This window comes from Pan paniscus, chromosome 11, assembly GCF_029289425.2.
Source record: "Pan paniscus chromosome 11, NHGRI_mPanPan1-v2.0_pri, whole genome shotgun sequence".
NCBI classification, from domain to species: Eukaryota; Metazoa; Chordata; class Mammalia; order Primates; family Hominidae; genus Pan; species Pan paniscus.
Window position 1 is genome coordinate 105,224,503 of NC_073260.2, and position 15,935 is coordinate 105,240,437.

A 15,935-nucleotide genomic window follows, 5' to 3' on the forward strand; every position below is an offset into this window, starting at 1 on the left:
TCTCCTGACCTCGTGATCCGCCCACCTCGGCCTCCGAAAGTGCTGGGATTACAGGCCTGAGCCACCGCGCCTGGCCTCCACTGGCCCTTTTACCTCTATGTACATCCTCCCATCTTCACTTCTTTCTCTGTCCAATACTGATTCCATGCTATATCCATCATTTCAATTACTGTTTTGTCAATACTCTCAACCCCTTTGCTCTTTTGTCTTTTTGGTTAAACCTACCTAGCATAACCCAGCTCTGGAGGAATGTACTACTTGCCTTCTCTGGATCTGCATTAGGGTGGCTGAGCACAAGTTAAGGGGAAAAAAAGTTCCACAACTAGGCAGAACAGAAGCACTTATACCTTCATCCCTCACCAACAACCCTACTACATTTCTGGAATCAATTTAATTTTCCTCTTCACATGTTTTCACAACTATTTCCAATTTGTAATGCGCTCACCCTTCATGTTTTTTGTGCCCCCTCTGCACCCCTAAATGAGCATACTTCAGTGCAATGAAAATGCAGATCATTAAATAGAAACTATGTACACTATCTCACTACATAATTTATGACTCTTTAACAGCTATCATTTATTCCTTCTGCCTTTTTACAGTGGATATGTCCCTCCTCCTATCTAAGGACAAACCATCACATGACTTCAGGATTCCAGCCCCTTCCAGTGTTCTCAGGATAAATCTCCCTCTCTATTAGCTATTTCTCTTTTTTTTTTTCTTTTTTGAGATGGAGTCTCGCTCTATTACCCAGGCTGGTGTTCAGTGGCGTGATCTCGGCTCACTACAACCTCCACCTCCCAGGTTCGAGTGATTCTCCTGCCTCAGCCTCCCGAGTAGCTGGGACTACAGGCATGCGCTAATTTTTGTATTTTTAGTAGAGACAGGCTTTCGCCATGTTGGCCAGGCTGATCTCAAACTCCTGACCTCAGGTGATCCACCTGCCTCAGCCTCCCAAAATGCTGGGATTACAGGCGTGAGCCACTGCGTCTGGCCTGTATTAGCTATTTCTCATCAGCATACTCAAGTCTCTTTTTTCCATCTAAAAAACAAAAACAAAAACAAAACAAACAAAAAAAAACAAACCTTCGATCTGCTCCTTCCCTTTTTTCTGTTGTTTTACTTCTTATAAAGGGCATGGCCATTCACTTGGTTGTTAAAGGCAAAAACCTCAAAGGTGCTCTTGATATCTCCCACTCTACCTTACATTCCATATTCAATCACCAGGTTCTACTCAATCTAATTCCTAAAAAAATCACTCTTCTATTCACACTATCATCAATTAATCCAAGTCACCTCTAATAATCCCTAGAACCAATGTGACAACTTCCTAATTAGTAGATCTATGCTTCAATGTCTCCAGTGCAATCTCTGTATGGAAGCCAAGGAGATTCTTCTTTTTAACATTTCAAAGAGTGATTTTTTTAAAAATGCAAATCTGATCCTATTACCTAATGAAATATCCTTTACAGGCTTCCAATTACTCTTAGGATAAAAACTGAAACCAGCACTAATCCTAAAAGATCCTGCATAACCTGGTTAATGCCACCATTTCAAACATGGTTTTCTCTGCAGCCTTTCTTTCTTTGATGCTGTGGTCCTGATTGCCATCCCTTTTAGATACTAATTAGTAGAGAAAAGCTTAAATAAAATAGAAATAAATTATTCTCCACAAGTTATAATGAAAGGCTTTCTTTCCTTCTAGTGGATCCAGGCAATGATCAGCAAAGGCTGCTAAACCAAGTAAGTCAAAGGCTGATGGGTGAACTACAATGAATGAGTGAGGGTGACAACACTTTAAACCTATTAGGAACACTAAAAGTAGGACAGCCAGACATGCATGTGCCTCATAAGATGATGCAATAGGAAGAAGTGAGCACCATGTATTTTGGCACTGCTTGCCAAGAGAATTAAACCTGAATTTAACCAAGCCCCTACATCTGCACTGTTTAATTCAGTAACCACTACCTTCATATGGCAATTTAGCACTTGAAATGTAACTGACCCAAATTAAGACACACTAACTAAAAAATACATGCCAGAATTCAAAGATGTGGGCCGAGCGCAGTGGCTCACGCCTGTAATCCCAGCATTTTGGAAGGCCGAGGCAGGCAGATCACCTGAGGTCAGGAGTTCGAGACCAGTCTGGCCAACATGGCTAAACCTCGTCTCCACTTAAAATACAAAAATTAGCCAGGCATGGTGGTGCGCGCCTGTAATCCCAGCTATTAGGGAGGCTGAGGCGGGAGAATCACTTGAGCCTGGGAGGCAGAGGTTGCAGTGAGCCAAGACTGCACCACTACATTTCACCTGGGCAACACAGCAAGACTCTGTCTTTAAAAAAAAAAAAAAGATGTTTGTGAAAAAAAAATGTAAAAGATTTCATCAATGATTTTAAAAATCTGATTACATGCTGAAATGCTACTATTTTCCCCCTATTTTTTACTTTTTTATTGTGGCTACTAAAATAATTTTAAATTTTATATGTGGCTTACGTTATATTTCTACCGGACACTGCAGCTCTTGAACCTACCACAAGTTTACAGGAATATAAGTGGCAGAAGAAATGGTAAATAACAACATAAGGATAAATTAAGCCAAAACCACATATACAAAATCCCTAGTTAATTCCTATTGCTTTTTTTAGGCCCAAACTTAAAAGCAGCACACTAAAGGATACCTTAGGACACTAATATTCCTTGTTATTTCTTCAAGGAATATTTCTCTGACCTAACTAGCACTCTCACTGTAACCAATACTTTCCTTCGAAACACACTTATTAAGATAGTTAGTATTACATTTTTTTCTTGTCTAATGTCTGTGTCCCCTAGTAGACCAAATGCTGGACTGTTTACAATAAAACTTTAGGGCCTAGAAACTGAGTAAGTATCTTTTCAAATTCCTTTAGTGATGTCACTTCCGTACAATCCATATTCTTCATCTGGCATTTATAACTACCCACAATCTGAGCCTAATCTTATTTTCAGCCTTATCTTCCACAGCACCTCTAAAGCTCATCACTCTGGTCAAATTGTACCATCTAATCTTTTTTCCCAAATGTGCTGTCATGAGTGAAACTGTGTCCCCCTCAAAATTTATATATACATATGTGTATATATATGTGTGTGTGTATATATATGTGTATATATAAAAACACAAATGTTTATATACATATGTGTATATATGTGTGTGTATATATATGTGTATATATAAAAACACAAATGTTTATACATATATGTTTATATATATATGTATATATGTGTGTGTGTGTGTGTATGTGTGTATATATATATATATATACTTTTTTTTTTTTTTTGAGATGAAGTTTCACTCTTGTTGCCCAGGCTGGAGTACAGTGATCTTGGCTCACGGCAACTTCTGCCTCCCGGGATGAAGCGATTCTCCTGCCTCAGCCTCCTGAGTAGCTGGGATTACAGGCATGCACCACCATGCCTGGCTAATTTTTGTATTTTTAGTAGAGACGGGGTTTTGCCATGTTGGCCAGACTGGTCTCAAGCTCCTGACCTCAGGTGATCAGCCTGCCTTGGCCTCCCAAAGTGCTGGGATTACAGGCATGAGCCACTGCACCTGGCCCAAAATTTATATATTAAGTTCCTAGCCCCTAGTACCTCGGAATGTAACTATTTGGAGACAGGGTCTTTAAAGAGGTAATTATGCTAAAATGAGGATTATTGGGTAGATCCTAGTTCAGTAAGACTGGTAGCCTTGTAAGAAGAGGATATTTGGACATAAGACAAACATTGAAGGAAGACCACATGGAGAAAATAGCTATCTACAAGCCAAGGGAAGAGGCTTCAGAAGAAACCAAACCTGCTAACTACCTTGATCTCAGTTTAACCTCCAAAACCACAAGAAAATAATTTCTGTTGTTTAAGCCACCTAGTCTGTGGTACTTTGTTATGGCAGCCCCAGCAAACTAATCCGCAGGCCTTGTGCTTTTCCTCTTGAGGCTATTTCCATTTTGTTATTACCATGAATGATAATAGCTGTTATCGTGAATATTTTAAACTACTTGTACTAGTACAATTGCTTCACATATATTTTCTCATTTAATCTTCACAACCATGAAGTAGGTATCACCCCCATTTTATTAATGAGAAAACTTTATTTATTTATTTATTTTATTTTTTAATTTTTTTGAGATGGAGTTTCACTCTTGTCGCCCAGGCTGCAGTGCAGTGGCATGATCTTGGCTCTCTGCAACCTCCATCTCCCGAGTTCAAGTGATTCTCCTCCCTTAGCCTCCCGAATAGCTGGGATTACAGGCACACACCACCACACCCGGCTAATTTTTATATTTTTCGTAGAGGCAGGGTTTCACCATGTTGGCCAGGCTGGTCTCGAATTCCTAACCTCAGGTGATCTGCCTGCCTTAGTCTCCCAAAGTGTTGGGATTACAGGCGTGAGCCACTGCGCCCATTAGAGAAAACTTTAATAAGCTCCAGGAAGACTTTATAAATAACAAAGTAGAAATTCTAACTCAGATTTGACTCTTAATGTCTATGGACTTCCAGAAAGCCTTTCCTGTTCTTCTCCATTTATCTCCATTTTACCCATTCTTCCAAGTCATGCTTCTTCCATGAAGTCTTCCAAAATACCCATTTTGAAATACTGGAATATTTGGAAGAATATCCCTTTTTTTTCTGAACTCTTAAAACTTCCAAATTAAAACTGTGTAAAATATGTTTTCTTGAGAACTTGTTCTATTTTTAAAATATCTTAATTATTTTCCATTTAAGATCCCATAGAGCTAGGTTTTACACTTCTTTATATTCCTACATAATAACTAGCCAGTAAGTAGTAACTAAATATTTAAGTGGTAAGTTACACTAAAGCAGAAAAGATAAAGGACAAAAGGATTATTGGGAAAATACAGATTTTTTTTTAAAGTAATCGCTAGGTAAAAAGCACAGAAAAGTAAAATAATTTCACATAAATATTGATATAGATGTAAGATTGCTACTACATATATAACAGTAACTGAGTAACAACAAAAATCTCTATAATTTCCTAAAACAAAACATACTAAAAATAACGAGTATACGTTTTTCCCTGGAACAAAGTTACATTAGTCAAAAATGTTTAAAATGTAGCGCTCTCATTGCACAAACTAATTGTAAAGCCAAAAGTGTACACATCTGGCCAAGTGCAGTGGCTCACACCTGTAATCCCAGCATTTTGGAAAGCCAAGGGAGGAGGATCACTTGAGACCAGGAGTTCAAGTCCAGCCTGGCCATCACAGCAAGACTCCGCTCTATTAAAAAAAAAAAAAAAAGTGTACAAATCCAAGGAACTATGCAAAATTGAGGAAATACCTGAAGGCAAATCTCCAGTTATGTTCTACTAAGATAACTGACTACAAGGTATTGTAAATATAGGTAACATCTTTGACTTTTCATAATTAAATATCTCTAGTTTCAGATTTCTCAGGAAAAAAATGGGCTATAAAAATTACAAGAAATTCTAGTCATAAAGCTAGGTTACAAATACACGGAGGTTCATTATATTTGAATGTGAATTTGTAATAATTTATACAATAAGTATTTCTTGGCAGCAACATCAAATATAAAATATTTTTCACCTCAATAAAAGGAATTGTACTTTCAATGCTACTCACCCTGTCGGTCAAACAATGAATCAGCAGCTGTGGCTTTATTTGAAGGAGCCTCTGTGATTGGTCTGAGATATGTTCTATATCCTTTTAAAATAGACGCCATAAAGTGCAAAAATGCCTCTTGAATTTCCATCTCAAGCTGTGTCATCTTCTTTTGCCAGGAGAAATCTGCTTCAATTGGAGTCATGTCAATCGCTGAGCCTTCTTGAGTTTTTCGGTGAACTAACAAAGGAAATAAAAACAGAAAATGGTATTATGTTAAATTTAAGAAGAATTTTCTCATATACATTCCTTCATTAATAATATTCCTTTTCCCTCACATTACCTGAAGACAGCTGGGGATACAATTTCTTTAAGGTGCTAAGTAGATTTTTGCACGGCTTTTTGGGAAGTTGCTTCCAGTTCATGTTCTTCTTTTCATCTGATCTATTAAATCAGAACAGAATTCATAAAACATGTTATTCATAATCTGCTTTTACTAGACAAAATTCTTGCAACAACCTAAAACAAGAAAATGGAAAAGATGTTTTTACTACAGTCTTAACTGATGCAAACAATTTGAATAAGTGAATTTCAAGGAAGTTCTCTTTTCATTCAATCGACCTCTGTCAAATTTAGCCATCTCATTCTAACCTTCCAACATATATTTTCAATGTTGGAGTTAGGAACACAACACTGAAGTCTAGCTTCAAAAGTTACATTTTAGAATTATAATATTCTAAGTGTCAAATCTAGTTGACATGAGACTTCAAACTACCTACTGGTAGGCATCAAAAATGCTGTGTGCCCAAAGAGAAGAACTGGAATTTAAGTAAGGATTAAAAGCACATGTAGTTCATCCAGCCCTCACAGTTAAAAATAAATTAATCATAACGCCATTATTCAATATAATCTATGATCATGAAACAATAAAAACCAAAGCCAGGCCAGCCTGGCCAACATGGTGAAACCCCGTCTCTACTAAAAATACAAAAATTAGCCGGGTGTGGTGGTGTGTGCCTGTAGTCCCAGCTACTCAGGAGGCTGAGGCAGAAGAATTACTTGAACCCAGGAGGCGGAGGTTGCAGTGAGCCGAGATTGCGCTACTGCACTCAGGCTTGGGCAACAGAGCAAGACTATGTCTCAAAAAGAAAAAAAAAAAACCCCAAAGCCATAGAGATGACCATTTTTAAAGGTATTACTAAAAGCTTCTTTTTCCAAAATTTTATATTCCGAAAATATAAAATATATGTGTGTGTGTATATATATATACACACACATACATATATATACACGTATATATACACATACATATATATACACGTATATATACACACATACATATATACGTTACATATATACATGTATATACATACATGTATATATATATTCCAAGAATATAACAATATAAAATACAGCAGACAACCGCCTAAAAAGCCCTCTTCTTACAAAAGTTAGCATAAATATAACAAACTTTCTTTAAAATTCATGGTTAAGCTGGCAAGAAAATTGGGGACATCTTCACAGGTTGAAAACCCAGAGTAACACCAAGGCCACATCTGCCCTGAAGATTAACAGACAGCCTTGGATTTTAAAGGCTTCTCACAGAACAGGAGACAAAGTTTCAGTCTCACCAAGAAGTATGTTAGAACTGAAACTTCCAAATAAAACTGGTACCCTTGAAAGTCTGGCTCAGCTTTTTCTTTTCTTTTCTTTTCTTTTCTTTTTTTTTGAGACGGAGTCTCTGTCGTCCAGGCTGGAGTGCGGAGGTACGATCTCAGCTCACTGCAACCTCCGCATTCCGGGTTCAAGCGATTCTCCTGCCTCAGCCTCCTGAGTAGCTGGGATTACAGGGGCGCGCCATCACGCCCAGCTAATTTTTTATTTTAGTAGAGACAGGGTTTCATCATGTTGTCCAGGCTGGTCTCAAACTCCTGACCTCATGTGATACGCCCACCTCGGCCTCCCAAAGTGCTGGGATTACAGGCATGAGCCACTGCACTCAGCCTGATTCTTTTTTTAACCCAAAATGCTACAATTGTAAGCCCTTTACCTAAGTCAGTGAATTGCTTAGGTTTCTCTAAATGCAGCATGGCATAATGAAAAGGGTAGAGATTCCAGCTTTAGGATCAACCTGGAACCCTGGTTGTACCTTTATATTAGCTAATTAATGAAATTAATAAATTTAATAAAAAACTAAATGATTTTTTAATCAGGTTCTATTTCGTATTATTTTTCGTTAGCACTCAGTGCAGTTCACATGCAGTTTTTTTTCCTAAGCAAGTCATTGCATTTTGGAATCTTTTTTTGCATGCTTGTATCTTTTATTTTAACAAAATATGTCAATGTTTTTTAAATTTCAATAGGTTTTTGGGGAACAGGTGGTGTCTGGTTACATGAATTAGTTCTTTAGTGGTGATTTCTGAGATTTAGGTGCACCCATCATCCAAGTAGTATACACTGTACCCCATGTGTAGTCTTTGCACTGTCGCCCAGGCTGGAGTGCAGAGGTGCGATCTTGGCTCACTGCAACCTCCACCTCCCAGGTTCAAGCGATTTTCCTGCCTCAGGCTCCTGAGTAGCTGGGACTACAGGCGTGTGGCACCACACCCAGCTAATTTTTTGTATTTTTAGTAGAGACGGGGTTTCACTGTGTTAGCCAGGATGGTCTTGATCTCCTGACCTCGTGATCCGCCTGCCTCAGCCTCCCAAGGTGCTGGGGCTACAGGCATGAGCCACCGCGCCTGGCCTCATGTGTAGTCTTTTGTTCCTCAACCTCCTTCCACCCTTTCCCCCAAGTCCCCAAAGTCCATTGTATCATTCTTTTTTCTCCCCTCTCTTGAGTGGAAGTCTCATTCTGTTGCCGAGGCTGCAGTGCAGTGGCACAGTCTCAGCTCACTGCAACCTCTTCCTCCCGGGTTCAAGCGATTTTCCTGCCTCGGTCCACCAAGTAGCTAGCATTACAGGCACATGCCACCATACCTAGCTAATCACTGCATCATTCTTATGCCTTGTGTCCTCATAGCTTAGCTCCCTCGGCTTGGATTTTGATTAGGGGAGGGATCTCCCCTGAGAATTCATTACTATATCCCGGCCAACTAATGGGTTATGAGTTTGACAGCACACTACTGGCATGGCACAAGAAACTGTAAGTCAAAATAACTAACTTCAAGTGATCCCTGGCTTAATGCCACCAGAATGGAAGCAAACATGATATCCTCTCTGTAAGGATAAACGTCTAATAAAAGAGCTAACACTTCCCTCGTACCTGGTACTGTTAAAAGACATATTTTAACGTCTCTTGAAACTGTGTCTTAAAAGAGATGGCATGTCAAGTTTAACTCTGATCAACTTCTCTCATTTTATGTAATCGCTGTCTAATATTTTAGTGCTATCTTTTAACCCCTCCCCCAAATAAAATACTGTCATTATCGTCTGGATTAACATCCATTTGTAATCTGGCCCTGACATTTACTATCTGTGTGAGTTTGTATAAATCAGTCAACTAGTCTGTTACTCAATTTTCTGATCTGCAAAATGAGGACTGATAATGTACCTAATATACAGGGCTACTGTGGGTAGATGAACTACATTTCATCTAATCTAAGGGGCCATCAATTGTAAAATTCATTGTTTTTGTACCAATTAGAGTAAGAGGATATTGCCAATTAAAGTATTTTAAAGTCTACTTTACTGCTTAAAAAAAGAGTAAAATATTAATTTTAAGTTCTAAGTACCCATATTAAAAAATTAAGAGGAATCATTAAAGGAACATAAATATGAAATTATAGACACACATAATATAACATTTAGGTAAGTAGATGGGAAAAAAACAGAATAATTCATTCAATCTGAAAGAGAGAAAAGAATAACAGCAGAACAAAAAGGACAAAATAAGACAGAAATGTTCAAATATATAACAATATATGTAAATTAATGGATGCTTCAATAAAAAGACAAATGTTAGATTGGATTTTTAATGCCAGTTATATACTATACACAGAATTTCTGAAATTAAAGGGATGGGAAAAGATATACCAAACATAATATATCTAACATAACGTATTAATGAGAAGAAAAGCACAAACTAACAAAAAGAGCATCAGTGATTGTAGCTACAAGACAGAAGTATTCATTTAACTGCAGAACCATTTTGAACTTGAGTGTCCCTCATAACACAGCCTTAATTAAGTACATAAAGCAAATGTCCAAATAACTATAAAATGCAATTGACAAATCCACCATCACACTGGGAGTTTTAAAACTTTAGTATGATCACACAGCTCAAAAATAACTTAAAACACATACACACACCCTTGTTCCATGTCTGCTCAGCTCCCTCATCCCCATAATACATAATCACTAGTTTCTTGTGCATATTTTAACGTGTCTTTATTCCAAAACTAGCAGATACAAGTAAATACAACTATTCCCTGCCTTTTCTTTTGCACAAGTAGCAGCACACTGCAATACACAATTACCACCTTGATTTTTTTCATTTAATAATTTGTAGCCGGGCATGGTGGCTCACACCTTTAATCCCAGCACTTTGGGAGGCTGATGTAGGCATATCACTTGAGGCCAGCAGTTTGAAACCAGCCTGGCCAACATGGTGAAACCCCATCTCTACAAAAAATACAAAAATTAAGTGGCCATGGTGTACACGCCTGTAATCCCAGCTACTCGGGAGGCTGAGGCACAAGAATTGCTTGAGCCTGGAAGGTGGACATTCCAGTGAGCCAAGATCGCGTCACTACACTCCAGCCTGGGCGACAGAGCAAGACTCTGTCTCAAAAACAAACAAACAAAAACAAAATATCTTTTGTGATTTTTTTTCCCAATACAGAAAGCATCCTCGCTCATTTTACAGCGTTACAGTAGTATTCCACTGTAGGAACCATTTAACAAGTCTGGGACATCTGGATTTTTCTTTTTCTGTTTTGAACAAACATGATTTCATACAAAATAAAATGTTAGGATCAATTCCTAGAAGTGGAATTGCTGTAGTATATATATTTGTAATTTTGACAAACGTTGCCAGATATCCTCCATAGAAGCTGTCATATATATCTCACTTCTAACTGCAGTGAATGCATAAAGACTGCTTATTTCCCATCATCCTCAAATAGCATGCTATTTAAGCATTTCATTTTGAATTTTTTTTTCTTTTTGGCCAATCTGAAAAGTGAAAAAGCAGTATCAACATGAAGAACTAATGTGGCATTTCTCCTATAATGAGTGAGGTGCTTAAGCATTAAATAAGCTTAAGCTTATTTGATTTTCTGTGAAAAGACTTCATAGTCTTTGCCTATTTTTCTATAGAGTTATTGGTCTTTTGACAATTTCTAGGAACTCTTTCACAAAGAATATTTACAAAAACTGACCATATACTTGGCTTCAAAGCAAATCTCAACAAGTAGTAACAGAGAATGTTCTGATCACAATTCAACTGAGTTAGCATTTAAGAGAAAATAAACTTTGTAGGGGCCAGGCGCAGTGGCTCATGCCTGTAATTCTAGGACTTTAGGAGGCCGAGGTGGGCGGATCACCTGAGGTCAGGAGTTCCAGACCAGCTTGGCCAACATGGTGAAATCCTGTCTCTACTAAAAATACAAAAAAATTAGCCAGGCATGACGGTGCATGCCTGTGGTCCCAGCTACTCAGAAGGCTGAGGCACAAGAATTGCTTGAACCCAGGAGGCGGAAGTTGCAGTGAGCCAAAATAGGGCCACTCTACTCCATCCAGCGTGGGAGACAGAGCAAGACTCTGTCAAACAAAGGAAAAAAACTTTGGAAATTCAAAAGACAAACTTTAATGTAATACATAAGTCAAATAAATTTTTTTGATAAAAATAAAGAATATTTAAAGTCTGCAAAAATAAAAGCATTATATACAAAGTATGGTCTGCAACTAAAAAGCCATACATCAGGCCAATATCATTTATGAACATCAATGCAATTATCTTAAATTCTTAGCAAATTTAATCCACTATAATGATGTTTATTTCACGAATACAAGGACTGTCTACTACTAATTGATTTTATAATGTAATTTACCACACAAAGTAAAGGAGAAAATGCTCATCTCAACAGCTGAACAAAAAGGTTTTTTTTTTTCCTTTCACATCAGACAGGTAATATGCCAACATCAAGTTGTAGGAGGCACATCTCACACATGTGCGTGAACATCCAATCATCAACGCTTATCAACTATAAGAAGATCACAAAAAGTATTTATAAAATTCAGTATCTACTTATGATTTAAAAAAAATTTTAATGACATAGAAGTAGAAGGTAAATTCCTTAATTTATAATTAAGATATCAAAACTCTAGAGGAAGGATAGGCAAATTTTTACTGAAAGGACCAGACAGTAAATATTTTAGGCTTTGAGGACCATACAGTCTCTGTCATAACTACTCAAATGTGCTGTTGTATCATGAAAGCAGGCATGGGCCATATGTAAATGAATGAGCATGGCTGTGTTCCAATAAAACTTTATTTACAAAAACAAGCTTTGGGCCGGATGTCAATCCCTGTTGTATATCAATAATCATACTTTATGATAAACTGCTCAAAGTATCCCCTTTGAAATTAGAAACAAGACAAGATACCAACTATAACTACTTCTGTTCAATATTACACTAGCGATCCTAGCTGGAGAATTAAGATAAAAAATTTTAAAATACATTAGGATAGTGTAAGTAGAGAAATGTGATGTTTATAGGCAGAAAATTGAAGATAATATACAAATTAAAATAAGAGAATTCAACTAAGTTGCTAGATATAAGACCACTATATAAAAATCAACTACATTTCCTAGCAACAAGTAGAAAGTCTAATTTAAAATACCATTTACAGTAGCAATAAAAACTGAAAGATACTTAGGAATAAATAAGTCTAACAAAAGATGTGAATTATCTTTCTGGAGAAAACACAAAGTTCACCAAAAAATTTTGAAAAGACCAACGAAGTGAAATATCACATTCATGGGTCATATTTCTTGTGCATATTTTCAACGTGTGTCAAAAAGGTATCATCTGCCTCCAAACGAATCTATAAATACAATATATATTAACTACTTGATGTAAACATTCCACGATGTATACATACACCAAAGCATCACATTGCACCCCATAAATACATACAATTACGATATCAATTTAAAAAAATTTAAAAGGTAAAAAAAAAAAATTCTAACAAAAATCCCAGTGTAATTTTGTGTGGAGCTTAATAAGATGGTATTAAAATTTACATGGAAAAACAAAAGACCAAATAGAGTCAAAACAATTTTTAAAAAGAACAGGAGTAAGGGGATTCGCCATGGACATTGCCAAAAAAAAAGTCTCATACCATGACTTTTTAAAACAGTTTTATTAAGATATAAATTCATATACCATACAATTCACACATTTGACCTGTGCAATTCAATGGTTTTTATCATATTCACGGAATTGTGTAACCACCACTACAATCAATTTTTTTTTTTTTTTTTGAGATGGAATTTTGCTCTTGTTGCCCAGGCTGGAGTACAATGACATGATCTCAACTGACTGCAACCTCTGCCTCCCGGGTTTAAGCAATTCTCCTGCCTCAGCCTCCCGAATAGCTGGGATTACAGGCATGCACCACCATGCCCGGCTAGTTTTGTTTTGTTAGTAGAGATGGGGTTTCTCTATGTTGGTCAGGCTGGTCTCAAACTCCCGACCCTCAGGAGATCCACCCATCTCAGCCTCTCAAAGTACTGGGATTACAGGCGTGAGCCACCACTCCCGGCCTACAAGCAATTTTAGAATATTTTTATCACCTCAAAAAGAAATCCCATAGTCACTTAGCTTCCAATACTCCCATCCTCTTCATTCCAAGGCAATCACTAATCAATCTACTTTCTGCCTCTAGAGATGTGCCTGCTTCGGACATTTCATTGAATCATAATATAAGGTCTTTTAACATAATGTTTTCAAGATTCATTCATGTTGTAGACAACTTAATTTTAAAGCCATTAAGATAGTATAATACTGGCAAGAGATTGAAGCAAATCAAAGGAAAAGAATTAGCCCAGATACATATTTATACAAATGTAGAAACTGATATGTCACATCAAGTTTAGCTGAATTAAATAACTAAATGAGAGAGGCAAACCTAACAACTTAAGAAATAACCATGATAGTATTTCATGGCCTCAAGGCAAAATATCTCATATACAAGAACCAAAAACAGTACTCCATAAAGAGAAATTAATAAATTTGATAAATTAAGATGAGCCTCTGTTTATCAAAAGAGACCATAAACACAATGGAATGACAGGTCACAATGTGGGAGAAGCTATTTGGAATGCATACAGCAGACCAAGAATTAATTCCAGATTATATAACAATTTCTACAAATCAAAAGAAAAAGACAAACAATCTAACAGGAAAATGTACCAACAAAAGGAACATCCAATTCACAGGAGAGCAAAACCAAGGGGCACAAAGATACGAAAATGCTCCATTTGCTACTAATAAAGGAAATGTGAATTAAAGCCACAGTGAAATACCATTACCATCAAATTGGTAAAAAAATTTAAAAGTCACCACAAGTGTTGGCAAGGATATGAAACAAAGAGAACTCTCATCTGCTGAGGACGGAGTAAACTTGGGAGAGTAATCTGGTATTAGCTATTAAGTTGAAAATGCTCATTCCCTACCAAGCAACATTAGCGCTTCCAGGTATATGTTTCAGAGGAATTCCTGAGCATATACTCAAGGAAATATATACGATGATCAGAACAGCCTTGTTCCTAACATCAAAGATCTAGATACAGCCTAGATGTCCATCAACATTGATCACTGTTGAAAATGAACTGGATGAACCTCACAAAGGATGGTGAGCAAAAAAGCAATTCACAGAAAACTATTCAAGTAGAAAAAAATTTATAAGTATGCAAAACAAAATTTTATTTAGATTAATACATATATAATAAATGTTTGAAAAATACATGTATGTGATAAACTCCAAATCTAAGATGATGGTTGGATTTGGAGTTTATCCAAGATGATGGTTGGATCTGGAGCTCCTCTCTGGGAGAAAGGAGCAAAATATGGTTGTGGAGGACTATCTAGGGATTTCAGATTTATTGCTAATAATATTTTCTATTTTTTTTTTTTTTTTTGAGACAGAGTCTCGCTCTGTCGCCCAGGCTGGAGTGCAATGGCATGATCTCCGCTCACTGCAACCTCCACCTCCTCGGTTCAAGCAATTCTCTTGCCTCAGACTCCCGAGTAGTTGGGATTACAGGCGCCCACCACCATGCCTGGCTAATTTTTGTGTTTTTAGTAGAGACGGAGTTTCACCATGTTGGCCAGGGTGGTCTTGAACTCCTGACCTCAGGTGATCCATCTGCCTCGGCCTCCCAAAGTGCTGGGATTACAGGCATGAGCCACTGTGCCCGGCCTACTTCTTAATAAAGTTGTGGTGAATAGATACAAGTTATTTAGATTATTCTGTATAATTTGGAGGTATTTCTTCTTTTTTTTTTTTTTTTTTTTTTTTTTTTTTTTTTTTTGAGACAGAGTCTTGCTCTGTTACCCAGGCTGCAGTGCAGTGGGTCAACATGGGTCACTGCAGCCTCGACCTCCTGGACTACAGTGATCTTTCCTCCTCAGCTGCCTGTGTAGCTGGGACTACAGGCACACACCACCACTCCTGGCTAATTTTTTATTTTATGTAGATGGAGTCTCACCAAGTTGCCCGGGCTGGCCTTAAACTCCTGGGCTCAAGTGATCCTCCTGCCTCAGCCTCCGAAAGTACTGAGATTAAAGGTGTGAGACACTACACCTGGGCACATTTTATAATTCTTTAAACACAATTGAGCATGCCGGGCACAGTGGCTCATGCCTGTAATCCCAGCACTTTGGGAGGCCAAGGTGGGTGGATCACCTGAGGTCAGCAGTTCAAGACCAGCCTGGCCAACATAGTAAAACCTCATCTCTACTAAAAATACAAAAAAATTAGCCAGGTGTGGTGGCACACGCCTGTTAATTCCCGCTACTCGGAAGGCTGAGGCAGGAGAATCACTTGATCCCAGGAGGCGGAGACTGCAGAGAGTCAAGATTGCACCACTGCAACTCTGTTGCCTGGGCAACACAGTGAGACTCTGTCTCAAAATAAATAAATAAATAAATAAATAAATACAATTGTGCAAACACTTCACATTTATTTTAGAAAATAATGTTTTGATTACCAGAAGTTTTATAAAAGTTACTCAAAACTGTGCAAAATTAAGAATCTCCATATTATTTTATTCAGAATAAAAATAAAATAAGGTAAAAAATCTGAGTATTA

At 37.4% G+C, this 15,935-nt stretch overlaps 1 protein-coding gene and 1 pseudogene across 4 annotated transcripts in view; both read right to left on the reverse strand.

Annotated features, from left to right (window-relative positions):
- DENND4C (DENN domain containing 4C) overlaps positions 1 to 15,935 on the reverse strand; it is a 136,660-nt gene that overhangs the window by 51,757 nt on the left and 68,968 nt on the right. For all 4 annotated transcript variants that reach the window (XM_003822602.7, XM_008976179.6, XM_034967220.2 and 1 more), the window contains 2 exons: positions 5,958 to 6,058; positions 5,636 to 5,854 (listed from right to left, as the gene is read on the reverse strand). In XM_003822602.7, coding sequence (XP_003822650.3) covers positions 5,636 to 5,854; positions 5,958 to 6,058 — 320 coding nt within the window. The remainder of the gene's footprint in view (positions 1 to 5,635; positions 5,855 to 5,957; positions 6,059 to 15,935) is intronic.
- LOC112440923 (small nucleolar RNA U13) lies at positions 11,735 to 11,832 on the reverse strand (annotated as a pseudogene).